The sequence below is a fragment of the Montipora foliosa genome, chromosome 6 (assembly GCF_036669935.1).
Source record: "Montipora foliosa isolate CH-2021 chromosome 6, ASM3666993v2, whole genome shotgun sequence".
NCBI classification, from domain to species: domain Eukaryota; kingdom Metazoa; phylum Cnidaria; class Anthozoa; order Scleractinia; family Acroporidae; genus Montipora; species Montipora foliosa.
The window spans coordinates 49,681,385-49,696,887 of NC_090874.1; the positions used below are offsets into that span (position 1 = coordinate 49,681,385).

A 15,503-nucleotide genomic window follows, 5' to 3' on the forward strand; every position below is an offset into this window, starting at 1 on the left:
TAATTAACAGCTATTCACCGAAGTGGAGGTGGCTAGTGGTGGATATTTTACTGCAAAGTGAGGTAAAATATCCACCACTAGACACTGACACTGAAGTGAATAGTTGTTTTAGTATGAACTAAAACAGTGAGATAATATAGCACAAGAAGATGATTTTAACTCATCTATTCCTGCAAAGATTACAACATTTTTGGGCGCAAATTCCGCACAAATTGCTCTGAGGCTATCCGGAGTTAGAGTAGCCAATCAGGGCGCACATTCAATGCTATCCACTGTTTCAGTATATACTAATGATTATTATTTCAGTTTTACGTGATTCCAACAAATAAATTAATGGAGAAAAGAAAGGCTTAGATTTGGAGTCCCAGTAAAGCTCATATCAAACGCTACAACAAACAAGAGACAAATAAACCAGTTTAACACATACATGTAGCAAAGGGCTGAGCAGTCTCTGCTCGCAGGGTAAAAATACAATACTTATATTTTAACTCATGGAGGCAAGTAATTTTTGTACTGACCTGGCCTTTGCATCGGGACTAGTAAGCAAAGTTTCATACCACATTGAAACAAACCCAAGATAGAAACCTACCTAGAAATAAAACATCGCTTTTAAAACAAGTACCAAAAACTGTCAAACAAATACAAATACTATGTTTTTATACATAGCACATGTAGGATTGTTTTAAATACTTTACTCTGTCTTATGCCAGACGGTTTTACTTTGTCTAACGCCAGACGATTTTACTATGTCCAACACCAGATGATTTCCTCTGCCTAACGCCAGATGATTTTACTATGTCTAATGCCAGACAATTTTACTCCGTCTAATGCCAGACAGTTTTACTATGTTTAACACCAGACAATTTTACCATGTCTAACACCAGATGATTTTCCCTGTCTAACGCCAGATGATGTTACTATGTCTAATGCCAGATGATTTTGCTCTGTCTAAGGGCTGACGGTGTTCACCAGACAGTAGCATGAAGAATATAAATTTACAATATTATACAGTCAAATCCCCACAACAAGTTTGTTTGAGTGATATATGTCGTTTTAAAATCACAAGAAAATAGGATACAAAACTATGGTTACATAGACTGATTTAAGTGATCACTAGTTAGGTATTATAACAACACTGTCGGAACAACCATGCCGGTTATGTTAATAGCATTGCTGCAGTAAAATCATTTAATCAAAAGTGTTGTAGGTCTCCCAGCATTTTTTTTTTTTTCGATGGGAAAACACTGGATAACTGGTAATAACAAAATAATACCAGATCAATATTCACAGTCAGGGAGGGTTACTTGTCAATAAAGATAGTTGGGTGATTCCATTGAGTTAACCCATTGACACCTGAACTGCCCTGGACCGCCCCCTTTGACGAGTAAAATCATCTGGCGTTACACAGAGAAAAATCTATTAAGTCTCAATCCTAAGAGTCAATGGGTTAAGATTACACTACACGTATTTGTTTGTTTTCTTACAAATTTGCCCTGGAATAAAATGATATATGAAACGAATCATATATTGAACCGCGGATGTGAAATCAAGTGAAGCTATGATCCTCGTGGTTGTGAATACAATTTTAGCAATTGCGTAGAGAAGCCTGAAAAAATCAGGACTTCAACGGGCTTTGAACCTGTGACCTCATGATACCGGTGCGATGTTCTAACCAAGTAAGCTATGAAGCCACTGATGTTGGGAGCTGATCAGCGGCTTCGTAGCTCATTTGGTTAGAGCGTCACACCAGCATCACGAGGTCACGGGTGACTCCAAACCCCACTGAAGTCCTGAATTTTTCAGTCTTCTCTACGCAATTGCTAAAATTGCATTCATAACTGCGAGGATCATAGCTCCACTTGAAATTAGCCATTGTTGCCTCATTCTTAAACTTAAAATTCAAAAGAATATTTAATATTGAACAAGACAACAAGGGCTAATTTGCAAACAAACACAAGAACACTAAAATGGTGGCCATTTTGGAATAAGGTGTATACAACATTTATTTGATTGAAACAACAGTGTTTAAACCAACTAATTATCATTGTTATTTAGATCCAGGGAAACACACCCACGAAACAGTTCTGTCAGTTCTGGCATGGTGTTTTAACCATCTTTGCAAAAATTTGAACTTAGGTGGCCATCAATAGACTTATCTTGTTTAATAAAACAGCTTTGGAAACCAAAGATCCATTGTAATACTTCATATCTTGGAATTTATTCAGTGTTTAAATTTCACACTATGTTTTCATTTTAACTTCCTTTTGCGAGAGCTACAGTCCCGTCATTTAGCAAACAATCCAGACATTTTTTCATTTTAAGTTCATTTAGCAACAGAATGGGAACATCAGGGGCAACGTCATGCACACCAAAAATACCAATGAGAATTCAGAATAGACAAAAAAAGAGTGGATTCTACTCTATTCGGAATTCTCATCAGTATTTTTTCGGCCATCACCACTGACGTACTGTATTACATGAGACTTGAGGACATTAATATTTGCATGAGGTATCTCAGGTTTTATTCGGTATCACAGTGTAAATTTCCCACTATTTTTATTTCAACCTGACTTAGCGCAAGGAAAAGTCCTGTCATTTAGGAAGCACTTCATTGACTATTCACCTTTTGAAATTTTAGAAAATTTATTTTTAAAGGCTATTCGCAATGACAAAAAATAGTTCATAGCAATTGTTGGTGTTTGTTGGCACTGTTTAATTTTCCAGACAGAAGAGAATCGGACACTTGTATCACACATATTTTATCTTTTCATTTTTGAGGAAATTTCAAACAACGTATGATACAAACACACATCACCGTCACACTGACAGAAAAAGCATAATGTAACACTTTCGATCTTGTGACGTCAAATTCATTTCCCTAAGGACTTAACATGTTCACCCTCTTTTGCCGTGTAAAATGAAACAAATTTCTACACGTATAACCCAAATGGGTTTTCAATTTCTTGGTTCTAAAAAAATTTGTGAACATCTTTCTCTGCAGATTTATTTTCTTTTAAGCAATCTCATATGTCGTAGAAGGACACGGCTGAACTAATTGTGACAGACATTGACACTTTTGAATGTTCTGTGGATATGCTTTATACATTCAAATGAATTATTATCAACAGCTGTAAACATGGATACAGTTCAGCCCAGTGATTGGGGCACTTGCCTTGAGATCCAGAGATCCTGGGTTCAAGACACGTTCTGACCACTTGCTGAATTTGTTCCAGGTAGTCCCTGGTTCAATTTCCTGGCTGCACTTGGTTTGCCTTCGGCCAGCTGGGATTCTTAAAAGTTGTTCTGTTCAATGCTCGGAAATATTAGCCACTAGCTACTCTAAAAATCTGAGGGTAAATAATGATACTTACTTACTTACCTTACTTTAACGTTTTCTGAATGTTTTGAAATGATTTTTTCAAAGGATTGATTTTTGGTTGCGGAATCTAATTTAAAACTAAGTTGATGTAGAACCCACAGATTGTAAATAACATTTACAGCACGTTGCGAGGTAAAGCACATTTTTGAATGAACATGAAAAAAATCTTTTATTACATTTAAAACAAGCGCCCTCTTCGACCGTCTGACTTGCAGCAGAACTTGGTTGAAATTTAGATGGTGCTAGAACTTAAATATAAATTAAATTTATTGAGATTTTTAGTTCTGACAGCGGTAGGCAGAGAAAATAGATTTAGCCGGAAAATTTTCTGTGATTTGAGGTGCAGATCTTAATAAATGAAAAACTAAATACTTCCTAATGATGTTTTGAATGTCTGGCAGAATGGGATTATACATATGTACAATTTCTACGAACCTCACTGCCAATATCACGGCCTTTCGACAAACCCAAGTGATAACCTTCCAGAAGGCCTTGCATTTTCCCTTTCTCGTAGCCTTCCCTAAAACCTTTGTCAAAAAACCTGAAAAAAGAAGGAATAAGTTACTGCATTGCTTTCAAACAGCTTAAGATGAATGAGGACTGCACCTTTCCTCAAGAAAGACCACCGAGTCAAAAGCATCGTCTATCTCGTCTCTGAAAGCCATTTTAAATTGAGTAAATACCTCGTGTAAGACTACGTATATTGTCCCGATTTAATACAGTCAACTCCCGTTATAGCGGACACCCTCGGGACCGCGATTTGGTGTCCGTAATTGCAAGAGTCCGTAATAGCGGGGTGGGAGAAAATTTTTATTTTGGTTTCCTACTGTACTGAAGTACAGTAATCTACATTTCTAAAAAAAATTATTTTCAACGAAAAACCCGAACATCAGCTATTGATTGCATCAGCTATCACATTGCCTTAAAATATCGTTCCAATCGGCTCTGTGTACTTCTCCTTTGAATAGCAACTTCCCCCGCTTTGTCACTCACTCGTGGATGCGAGGCCACCATGCTTACAAGGACATTTTCAAGCCTGTTATTGGTACCACGCTCACTTTACAGCGGGAACCGGAAAATGCAAAAGATCCACATGTTGTTGCTAGGCAACAGCAGAAATCTGTGGAAAACGGTTCAATCGAGGATCTGGCTTGGGACTGCAAACTCCAGTTATTTATAAGATTTACGGCGGAAGGAAATATTTGGACAGACTGGACGAACTTATTCATGGCAGCGAGACTCCAAAGAGGGCCTGCAAAGAGAAAAAGGTTAAGGAATTTTGATTGATGGACAGAAGAAGCGGAAATCGACCAAAAAAGACAAAGGGAATCTCAAAAAGCAAAAGAAATAGACTTGATATGTCTGCAAATATTCCAAGATGCTGCTTGGTGTCAGCTATAACGAGAGAGAAAACAATAAAATTGTGACGTTGGGACCGAATAAAGTGTCCGTAAGTCCGTAGTAGCGAGAGTCCGTAATAGCAGGAGTTTATTTCAGTCAAACGTCTGTAACTTTCGCCGGGGATTTTGCTGCTGTCCTTAATAGCGGGGTGTCCGTAATAGCGAGGTGTCCGCAAGGCGGGAGTTGACTGTAATTAGCACATGGGGGCCACACAGTGTGTCTCTTTGTATGTTCGAAAAATAAAGAAATGTATGGGAAATATTGAAGAGTCCTAATATCGTAAACTTACATCGATAAATGACTATGTTAAAGCTCAAAATAAACGTAAACCTACCTCAGTTGTGGATTGTCATTTCTGCGGCTGAAAATGGCGAATTTGAGCTATTTGGTCGCTCAAATTCGCCATTTTCAGCCGCAGAAATGACAATCCACAACAACTGAGGTAGGTTTACGTTTATTTTGAGCTTTAACTGAGGTATGGTTTCCGTTTGGAAATTCCGTTTGGGAATTTTGGACTACCTTTCAAGAAATACCGTTTAATTTTCTCCAAAAATTTTCCGTTTGGGAAGACCAAAATAGGCTTACCATTTACATTCCAACCGAAATTTCCGGATTTTTGTGGTAAATGGTAAACAACCATTCGTATTCTCAGTATTTGACTGGAACTAGTTTTCTCCAGGTGTTTCACTCGACTTCAGTTATTTTCTTTTTGCATTTGCAGAAGCAAGGCGCAAGGCAAAATGTATAGCTCAGGGTCTTACCTAATTACAAGTGAAGTCCTCTTTTATCTCCCTCGAAAAATCTGGTGAGCTGTGCTAGCAGGGCACACTCGTGTTTTGTGCCGCCAACAAGCAAGTCTTGGTCATCGATTCAGGGCCGTAGCCAGACAAAAGTTATGACTGAGGCAATGTCGATGGTTAAATTCCCTTCGTAGGTATTTAGGTGTTTATGATGAGTACTTTTTGAAGGCAACACTGGAATCACGCTTTATTAATATTAAAAAAAAATCACCAAAAAATAACTGAGGCAAGTGCCTCGGTTTGCCTCATACTGGCTACGGCCCTGCGATTGTCATTTTCAAAGACACCACACTCGCAAGGAATCTGCTCAAAAGTTGACTTTTAGAAAAACCTACGAAGCCTTCAGGAAACAACTAACGTCTATTACATATCAAAGCCATGATTAAACATGTCAATTTAAAAAGAAACATTTGTCTGGAAACTAAACTCGTATTTTGCAATTTGATCACCGGCGTATGACGGGTTTTCGGAGTTTCTTGTTTGCTCAAATAAAGTTATTTTGGGGTACACATAAACAATTTTTTTTAGTTATTAAAAAATGTGATGTGGCATGCACGAGTGCCAGCGCAAATGACTTTACTGATAATTTTCGTCAAAACGAGTCCCTAATTTATGCCTTTCTCTTAAAATCAACAGGTGATCATGAACAAATGCGACTTCGAGACATCAGAGAAAAGTAGCACTTTGGAATGGAAGCAGAATTTCAACTAGAAAACATTTAAACGTAACTAGGTTTTGCTTCGACCACTCAAAAAATAAATGTTTTAAAACCGTTTTTACGGTTGATCCACGTTTATTTTTTTGATATCTCGCCGAGATTGCTGAAAGTAGCATTTCCGAGCTGCTTCAAGATTTCAAACTTTTCTGGAGGAGAATTTCCCCAGTACACCCTTCAAGTTAGCGTCTCCGGCGCTTGTTTATTAGCCCCCCCCCCCCCCCCCCCCCCCCGCTCCCAATGCAAAATATGTTCCGCCGTGCCTGACATAAAGAGATGATAGGTGTGGAAGGGGCATTTCATTCGATAATATAAATATAAACAAAAAGAGAAAGAGTCAACCACATGGTAAAACAGCAACCGCGAATCTTTACAGTTATAAGTGGAAGTGGCTGGCTGAATGACATGGTACTTATTTGATAATTATACAATCAAGAACTTACTTCCCTTTCAAAAAGAAAAGAACTCGAAGAAAGCGTTGAGAACGACATATCAGCAACTGTCATATAAAATGTACTAATTTATTCAAATGCACAGATAGCTCATAGTCTAAGATCGCTTGTGATTGGCTACAAAGCAAGATAATTACACCGTTGTTGCTTTCAGCTGTTTTCTTTGTGCGTGAATATCCGGTGAATAGGAGAATATGAAAGCTTCAAAGATATCCGAGCCAGAGCGGCTAAAACGCTCATCATCGTGATTCTATAACAGATTGCACGTAGGAAGGAAGAATGTGGTGCTTTATTTCCGAGCCGAACGGCATAATTCACGAAATTTTTCTTCCAAAAAATGCTGTCGGCCAGGAGTGTTTAGACAAGGTGGGGAATTACGACTCGCTATTCTCTTTTGCGATGAATATTCTTAAAGTTTCCGCATTTTGGTTTTATTTTTCATCGATGTCCATCGCTTCGGAAATTAATTTTGAGTCGTGGCTAAGTCCTTTTTGTGTTATCTTTCAATCATTTCAGGTCTGCGAAAAGTTAAAGCTAGTCGAGAGGGATTATTTTGGTTTGAAATTTGGTGGCGCAAAAGGTGCTCAATTTTGGTTAAATTTGAGAAATTCTCTGTCGTCGCAGCTGTCAGGAAAGCCGCCTTATCGCTTGTATTTTCTGGTGAAATTTTTCGTTAAGCCACAAGAACTTCAGCAAGAAATTACACGGTAAGTGAGACAGGTGAAATTTTGGGGCATGTTTTTGCATTGTCACAATATGTACCTGCTGTACGCGTACGTTGTCTTTCAAGGCAGTATTTCTGATAATTCAAGTCTAGGCTGAATCTTAAATGTAAGCTGTTTGTCAACCACGTACCATTCATTTGCATTTCTTAATAAATCTTTATTTCTGACTTGCAGTCATCAATACTATCTAACTCTAAAGAATTTTGTCAGCGAGGAAAAGTTGGATTTGTCATCCCTTCAAATGAAGACAATCGCTCGGCTATGTGCTCTGATTTCACAAATAGAAAATGGCGATTATTCTCAAGAAAGAGTTCCCGAGTATTTCTCCTATATTCCCATGTCCGTTTGTAATGAGTATGCCAAAACTTCAGACCTTCAGAAGGACGCAGCGATTGAGCATGCCAAGCTAGTGAACTCTTCTGCTAGCGAGTCTAAAATAGAGTTTTTGCACGTCACTTGCGGTATCCAGGGCTATGGGATTGAGGTCTTTCACGGACGTTTGAATGACGATAAAACCCTGAAAAAGGTCGACATTTATGTTGGCAGTGATGGAATACGAGTGTTTAGTATTAACCGCGAGTATGACATCAAGCAGGGAAAAGATGTCGCCAGGAGAACTCTTGAGAAACGGTAAGGCTGTAATTGTGTCACATCACACCTTTCATAATTAATCGCTTTGCTTGGTGCCTTTATTGTGTGAAATTATGTGGTGAGAGGAAAGCCAGGTTGAAAATAGGAAGAAAGATTCGTTTGGTTAAGGTTAGAGTATTTTCAGCGTTCTCAGATTGAGATGCGGTTTATATAGCCAGCATATAGATTCTGTTTTGTTTCAGTGTCCTCAGTTTTGCTGTGAACTTTTGACAACTTATTTTCATTTGCATTTTAAATTTAAGGGGCGCAACATTCAAGCTTTTTGCTCCACTTTATAAGCTTTTTTCTGATATCATAAAATTTAAAAGAGATAACCCTTAACCTTTTCGACTGTCTAAGGCGAAATAGTTTCGTTTTCAATCTGTCTGCTTTGGAAATAAAGTAATAACTCATTTACTTTGAGTAATTGTAATAGCAGCTTTTAGTTCAAACCGCAAGCTACCATTTTTTGGCAAACACGATTCTGATATTTTACTTTGTGAAATCTGATTTCAGTAGGATGCCATTTCATTTTTTTCCTTATGCTCAAGTTCTTGTTGCCTGAAGAATAAATTTATTTGAAAATACAATACTACTGTGGGGTAACGCGAAAAGCAGAAAAAAATTTCTTTCAGTGGAATCGGGGCCGCCTGCTGTAAAGAAAGAGACAAACCAGATGCTGTTTTTGGAACTGTTTTGGAAAACAGAGAAGCGAGATATACGTGTAGGTATTAAAAGGCTCGCACATTTGCATTATAAAAGAGTCGCACATCTGCTTTATGCGGCTACCGCTCGAATTGCAGAAGAAAAAAACACTACTTTTTTAAAGGAATTTAGTTTTATAAATTGAATGAATTGATTTTCTGCCGTGCTGTGAGAAATAGTAAGGTTCTTTGGTATTTCTCCTGGGTAACAAATTTCGCACACATCAGCGGTCTCATTTCTTAAAAGGCTTGATTATAAGTTACATGTAATTCATTTTAGTTTTTTTGTTGTTTTAAAATGACTTTTCACAAGTTTCTGATGATGACCAAAAAAATTAAGGTGTTTCGTGAAAAAAATGAAAAAAATTCTTCCACCAATGGCTTTCAAGTGCCTTCATATGTTGTAATTATGGAGCAAGCTACCATGAAAGTGTTTGAATGCGTAAATTGGTTCACAGCGGGAAGTCGATTTCGCACGAAAATTGCATAGCAGTTCTTTGATTTCTTTTTCAGAAAGTTCCCTTTTTGAGTGGAGGGGATTTAAGGGTTATCGTGGTGCTTTTTAATCGTTGTATCGAACTCCAAGAAGCCTAGTGCATTTGTTCCCGCAAAGTAGGTAGTCAATTGCAGAAAAAAACCAATATTGTGTTACGTAATAGACCGATAAGTCTACATAAGGTACATAATATGGCTTGAAATTGCCCTGTAGCTGTTTATTCTTAAAAAATAACAATTCTCGTTAAAATGATCGAACAGAGAGAAAGAACGTTTTGGTAGTGGAACCCTTTGCTAGTAATATGAGCAGGTGTTCAACACATTCTTTTCGCATGCAGCCTTAGATGATAACGTCATTCAGGCCTTCTGTAGATTCCATTATTGCTTTACATTGCAGAGAAAGCGTTTCCCTGGAATTTTGAACACTAGAAAAGCCACTGTCCTAATTTTTTAACCATATGCGCGCACTATTTATATTGAGATTGGCATTTAGCCCCAGGGATAAGATGGATATTGGGGATGTACGTCATGCGACCTGATTTTTCGAAGCAGACCTTGTAGAAGTGAAGCGCCTATTCTGGTAACCTGTATTGACACTTATACATTTATATTGCAAAGTGACAATTTACGTGTCAATTTTGGGCGAAACGAAAAGAACACTTTTGGTTAATTTTTGAGAGAAATGCCTCATACTTCATTAGTGATGATTGTCTTCTCAGACACCCACGCCGGTGGTAAGAGTTTTAATCCAGGAATGACAACGCACACTTGCCTTGTCGAACGGCTTGGAGTAAACGCGAAATTATTACAATAACGACAAATAATATATGGCAACGTTCTCGTAGCCGTCGTCGTCTTCCTTGCATAAGCTTCCGAATAAAGTGCACAAGCCTGAAGAACGAAGTATGTAACATATTACATGCAAAGCGCTGCGGACGACCCGATTTTTTTTTTTAAAAGGCTCGATGGCCCTTTTAAACCTAGTTTATATGTCGAGTTTCAAACGAAAAAAATCGAGACGAATTTATTGCAAGGAATTACATTCGTCGGAATAGCGACGTATAAAGCCGTCTGTCATAAATTAGAGAGCTTACGAATCGACGACTTTCGCACGACGGCGCCGTTGAGTCAGGTCATAGTCCGGCGTCGTCGTCCTGTAGAAATTTGAATTTACGATTCAGCAAAGACGACGACGTTTGTTCGCGGGTGGCAAATTTTCCCGCCGTTTCTGAAGTTTGTTTTTCTCTTTTCACAAGGTAGGTTATTCGAACCAAAATGCCTAACTTCAGAGAAACGAGAGCTTGTATTGCATACGCTTATCAAAAAAGCTTCATAAACGAAAAAGAATTTGTGCTTTTATATGATTTCCACAAGTCAACAAACCCAGAGTTTCCGTACTGGAACTATGAAAGGTTTGATTTGGACGAGAAAACAAACGACGAGTGCAAGGCCGACTTTCGTTTCTACCGGGATGACATTTATAAACTTGCTGAACAGCTGCAGCTGCCTGATGAGATAACCACTTACAATGGTTTAGTTGTAGCTTCGGTACCTGCCTTATGCATGTACCTTCAGAAGGTGCTCACTTGAATCAGTTGAATGAAAACAGAAAAAAATCAAAAACATGTGCCAAGAACTTGATTGATACTTGATCAATGATTTATTTGGAAAAAAGACCTGAAGCATCGAGAGAAACATTCAGAAAACTTTAACAACTAACCTTACGTCCTGTTATTTTCGAGACGCCGGCAAATCGCGCTCACCAACGTCGTCGACTTTGGCGCGACTCTGGCGAGGGCCCATATAGGCATGCGCAGAGGTCATGTCACGCAATCTAACGGCGTCGTCGTGCAAACGTCGTCGATTCGTAAGCTCCCTATTAAATTCGTCCAGACGTTGTATCCGTCTGCACCAGACGGATTTCAGACGCATCGAATTGAATGCATAAATTTGAATACGTTAATATGTAATTCAAGTGGCGGGAAACTAAGGCCTTAAGGGGGTATTTACATAAGACCGGTACGAACTCAGACTAGTGTGAACTTGTATCGGTATGAAATTTTTACATGACACGGGGAAACTAAGGCCCTGTTTACAAGCAGGTAGGGTAACCCTACTTCTAGGGTTACCCTAGCAGGAGGGTCAAACATAGCCCTGGTTTACAAGCAAAATTTCACAGGTAGGGTTACCCTAACTCCCGGGACAACTTTGCGTGCTTGGTAACCGCCAGAATCGCAAACGCAATGGAAACCGCTAAAAAGTTGTCCCGGGTGGGCGAGTTGTCCCTAGCAGAGCGTTTACAAGGCAGAGCGTTTACCCTAGCGCTAGGGTAACCCTAGCACTCAGATAGGGTTACCCTAGCACTAGGATTATCCTACCTGCTTGTAAACAGGGCCTAAGGCCTCAAGGGGTTATTTACATGAGACCGGTACGAACTCAGACTAGTGTGAACTTGTATCGGTATGAAATTTTTATATGAAACCGGGACCAAATTGCCCTAGTCGCGAAGCGACAAGGGCAATTTGGAAAACTTTGAAAACCCAAGTGAAATTAATCCTTAAATTCACGAGGGCATGTTGCGATTACGTGCTTATCACATAAAGGGCAAAAGTATTGTGGGAAGCCCGTGCAGTGTGTATTGTGTTTTGAGTTGCAAAAAAGGCAAAATGAAATATTAGGTAGTTTTTTCTTTTCAAATGATCTTTATTACTCAGTGTAAAAAAGAACCTACAACACACATAAGTCTGTTAGAATAAATATCGAGAATGGTTCTCTTAAAGCGCTGACCATTTAAAATATCAATTCAAAGCAAAAGAACTTTGAAAAAACAGTGCTTTCAAAGACAAGAGTTAAAATTTGCATCTACTTTACGAAATGCCGCAGCGCGTGCTTTAAACAACTTTTACTGAAATTTAAGTCTAACTTCGCTTTTTCTCCTTGTTGAAAGATAACACGAGAAGTCATGACTTGACAAGTTTGGTTATAAAAAAGGAAAAATTTTCTGAAGCCTTGAAATGAAGTAAACTTGTAAGAACGCGTCTTCCAACCAAGAGGTGTTACTTAAAAAATTGGCACCTCCTTTGTGGAAGGACCGGCCATTCAAACTATCAAATGGAAGAAAAAGCAACGCGCGTGCTTTCAACAACTTTAACTGAAGCTTAAGTCTGACTTTGCCTTTTTTTTCCTTATTAAAAAGATAACACGACAATTCTGTGAATTCCATGTGCGTTATTAAAGCTTCCGTCAGAAAGGAGCTAAAATTCGCATCTACATTTATACGAAATTCCGCCGCTAATGCTTTTAACAGTAAATTAACTACTCTAAGTCTTTTCCTCAAGTTTTCGCGATCCAAAATCGATAAACAGTTAAATAAGCTGTAATATGGGGTGTACCGGGGGGTCAAAATCTAGGGGGGTCCAAATTCACTAGGACACCAGTCTCATGTAAAGGTGTGGAGTCCGATACGAACTCATACCGGTCTGAGTTTGTCCCGGTCTCATGTAACTAACCCTTAACGATGGCGTAACTTGATGACATATCATTCTCAGTAGTTGTACAAGAATGCAACAGGAAACAGAGAATAACCAAGACTCGCAGCAATAATCGTTTCGTGATCACAGCTAACAATATCATTCTATGAAGAAGGTGTTGCCTTTTCAATCTTTCCCAATTAATCATAGGCTCGATTACCAGCCGCTGTTTCGGAAAATGAGCGAGCGGCGGAAATCGAGCCTATATTAAGCATGGAAAAAAGAATCCCATTCCCTCTGTTTAATTAATGGCCGTCACGGCTCACAGGTTCACCATCTTTTTAATGTGAAAGCTGTATTGAATTCGTCGTCTAAAATCGGAGCTCTAAGAAGTTAATAGGAATTGAATTCGTCTCAATTAAATTCGACGTATAAACTAGTCCTTATGAGTGGTCGCCGTGATCCGACAACATTTGATCACCCTTTGTCTTTACGCGACATGCTTTTACTGACTTCCGGGAGGTGAAAACTTACTTTCGTTTCAAACATCACAAAATTACTTCCTCCTGACGAACCGTAAACATCAATAGACAACGCGACCAATCGTAAAGAATACTGGACAGTCGGTCAATTTTGACTGAAATGTTTAGATACGCTTGCTTTTTCACACGTCATCCAAACCCGGTTTGTTGTTATCTCCTTCAGGGTAGCCTTTGAAGATGTTTCTACAGTGTCTTACAATAACCGCTCATTTACCGTTGTCCATGGTGGAACAGGTCCTCAAGCTCAGCGAGACACGTACAAAATGAAGTCCGAGAGCGATGCAGTTGCTTTGTTTCGAACTTTCACTGAATACCACACCTTTTATCAGTGCAATACTGTCAAGCGATCGGTTATTGACCAGTGCACCAGGACCTTCGCTGGGCGTTTGCTGTCCGTGTTCATGCCGCGAAACGATTTCGGCAGGATTTTCCTGTTTGATGTACAGCGCACGCGGCGTCAAGCGTACAGTCACGCGTGGGGTGAACTAAACTCATGTCGCGTAATTGACGTGGTCAGCTCTACATCCGATACTTTTCGTACTGTGGGCGCATCGACGGAGTACCGCCCAGTACAGTCCCCGCTCTCGCTTCGTAAATGCTTTTTTCCAAAGAGGGGCGAGGGGTCCAGAGCCTTTGCTGAGAGGGAAAGTATGGAAAATATGTCTCCAGAAAAGCTAAAGCTCATGGTCCGGCACCTCCAAGACGCCCGCGTCTGTCAGATTTGCATGGATAATGAAGTTGCCACAGCTTTCTGCCCATGCGGGCATGTGGTGTGCTGCGCGGATTGCTCGACTATGTGCAAAGAATGCCCTCTATGTCGCAGCCAGATAACGTACGCACAGCGGGTCTTCTTTCCATGTGAATGAAGGATATAACAGACTCGTGAGCCTTTCTCTGGTCGGATACATACCGACCTCAGTTGATCCACTTGGCTTTATATTTTTCTGAACAAGAAAAATGATGGCAAATCTAATATGGTTTTGGACACTGAGATTACGAGTCAACTGACTCTTTGAAAACGGTCCAGTTCGAGTAAGGAAGTTCAGTTGCACATTTTTGATAGACAATTCAAGGCACGAGTTTCGTTCGGATGAGACAAGATCATTCATGAAGTCTCTTGATTGACGGGATAAGACAATTCTTTGGATACAGAGAGATAATACTTCGAATTATAAATATTTTAGAACAGAAGAAGATTGTAGAGTTTAGATTTTCTAGAAATTGTTCAACTTCGTGTATTGAGTTGTAGTTTTATATATAGATTTCCAAAGGACGAATGGACCACTTATAAGTAAGTACTCAGTACTATAAATACCAAGAAAAGTTAATTCTTAAAGATCGGCCTTCTGATGTTTTCAGTAAGTGAGTTCATTAGGTTACTGGTGTTTTAAACAGTAGTTTAGAGGGTTGCCCACTTGCAATTGCTTGTGTGGAATTTTCCGCACGTCAATTTTGGGTTCTTTTAGGTTTAGTTGCACAATATTCACTCGTCGAAGATAAACCTGATAAAATGACAGCGAACCGAGCAGTTGGCCTTGCAGACTAAATTAAGGGTTGAGATGTAAACTTTTGTTATTAAGGCTGGATTTGACCAGCGACGCAAACGCACGGTCAAGGAATTATTTTTGTCCCATCAGAAGGATAAAAAATGGTCGCTTAAGAAAAGCAGTCAAAGAGAAGATAGGCTTGTCCGCTTTAGTGTATGCGTAGTGTTCAAGTCCCACTCGGTGGAATTTCTGCTCAAATCTTTACTCAGTGGATGTTAAAATTTTGCAAAATTGCCTCATATCGCGGCGTTGTAAACCATCTTTTTTTGCCACCAGTATGAATGATTTTTTTTTTAATTTCAGGCATGAAAGATGTGGGGAATGATTATAAAACTATAAAGTATCGTTATTTAATTTTCTCTGCCAGTCTTAAAAGCCTTGACTGGTAAATGAAGGTAGCTCCGAAAAATTGAGGAAATAAATCCGTTCAGTTTACGTGTGTGTATCAAATTGCTTTTCTAGGGTTTTGCTACTGTGATTGTATTCCAAAAAACAGACAGTCATGATGGTCTCTAAAAGGCCGATTACACGACAGAAAAATTTGGGTCCGGACCCGTCAAAAAAGCGGTACAGACCAATAACTTTTGTAAAGAAACAGTGGAGTTTCTACAGGACCATAGGCGCCTATAGCCCTGTAGAAACT

At 39.2% G+C, this 15,503-nt stretch overlaps 2 protein-coding genes and 1 long non-coding RNA gene across 3 annotated transcripts in view; 2 read left to right on the top strand and 1 right to left on the bottom strand.

Moving 5' to 3' along the window:
- The window catches only part of LOC138007616 (protein LTO1 homolog), a 7,454-nt gene extending 3,395 nt beyond the window's left edge, over positions 1-4,059 (bottom strand). The window contains exons 1-3 of the mRNA XM_068854638.1: positions 3,986-4,059; positions 3,815-3,920; positions 519-589 (exon numbers count right to left, since the gene is read on the bottom strand). Coding sequence (XP_068710739.1) covers positions 519-589; positions 3,815-3,920; positions 3,986-4,044 — 236 coding nt within the window. The 5' untranslated portion in view covers positions 4,045-4,059. The remainder of the gene's footprint in view (positions 1-518; positions 590-3,814; positions 3,921-3,985) is intronic.
- The window catches only part of LOC138007617 (uncharacterized), a 7,424-nt gene extending 1,071 nt beyond the window's left edge, over positions 1-6,353 (top strand). Inside the window, exons 2-3 of the long non-coding RNA XR_011124074.1 lie at positions 5,502-5,585; positions 6,217-6,353. This is a non-coding gene — a long non-coding RNA (uncharacterized lncRNA). The remainder of the gene's footprint in view (positions 1-5,501; positions 5,586-6,216) is intronic.
- Positions 6,354-6,895: 542 nt separating this feature from the next.
- On the top strand, positions 6,896-15,295 carry LOC138007618 (E3 ubiquitin-protein ligase MYLIP-like). The gene is made up of 4 exons (XM_068854639.1): positions 6,896-7,113; positions 7,264-7,454; positions 7,647-8,102; positions 13,477-15,295. The coding sequence occupies exons 1-4, from the start codon at positions 7,027-7,029 to the stop codon at positions 14,177-14,179; spliced, it is 1,437 nt and encodes a 478-aa protein (XP_068710740.1). The 5' UTR covers positions 6,896-7,026; the 3' UTR covers positions 14,180-15,295.
- The last annotated feature ends 208 nt before the right edge of the window (positions 15,296-15,503 follow it).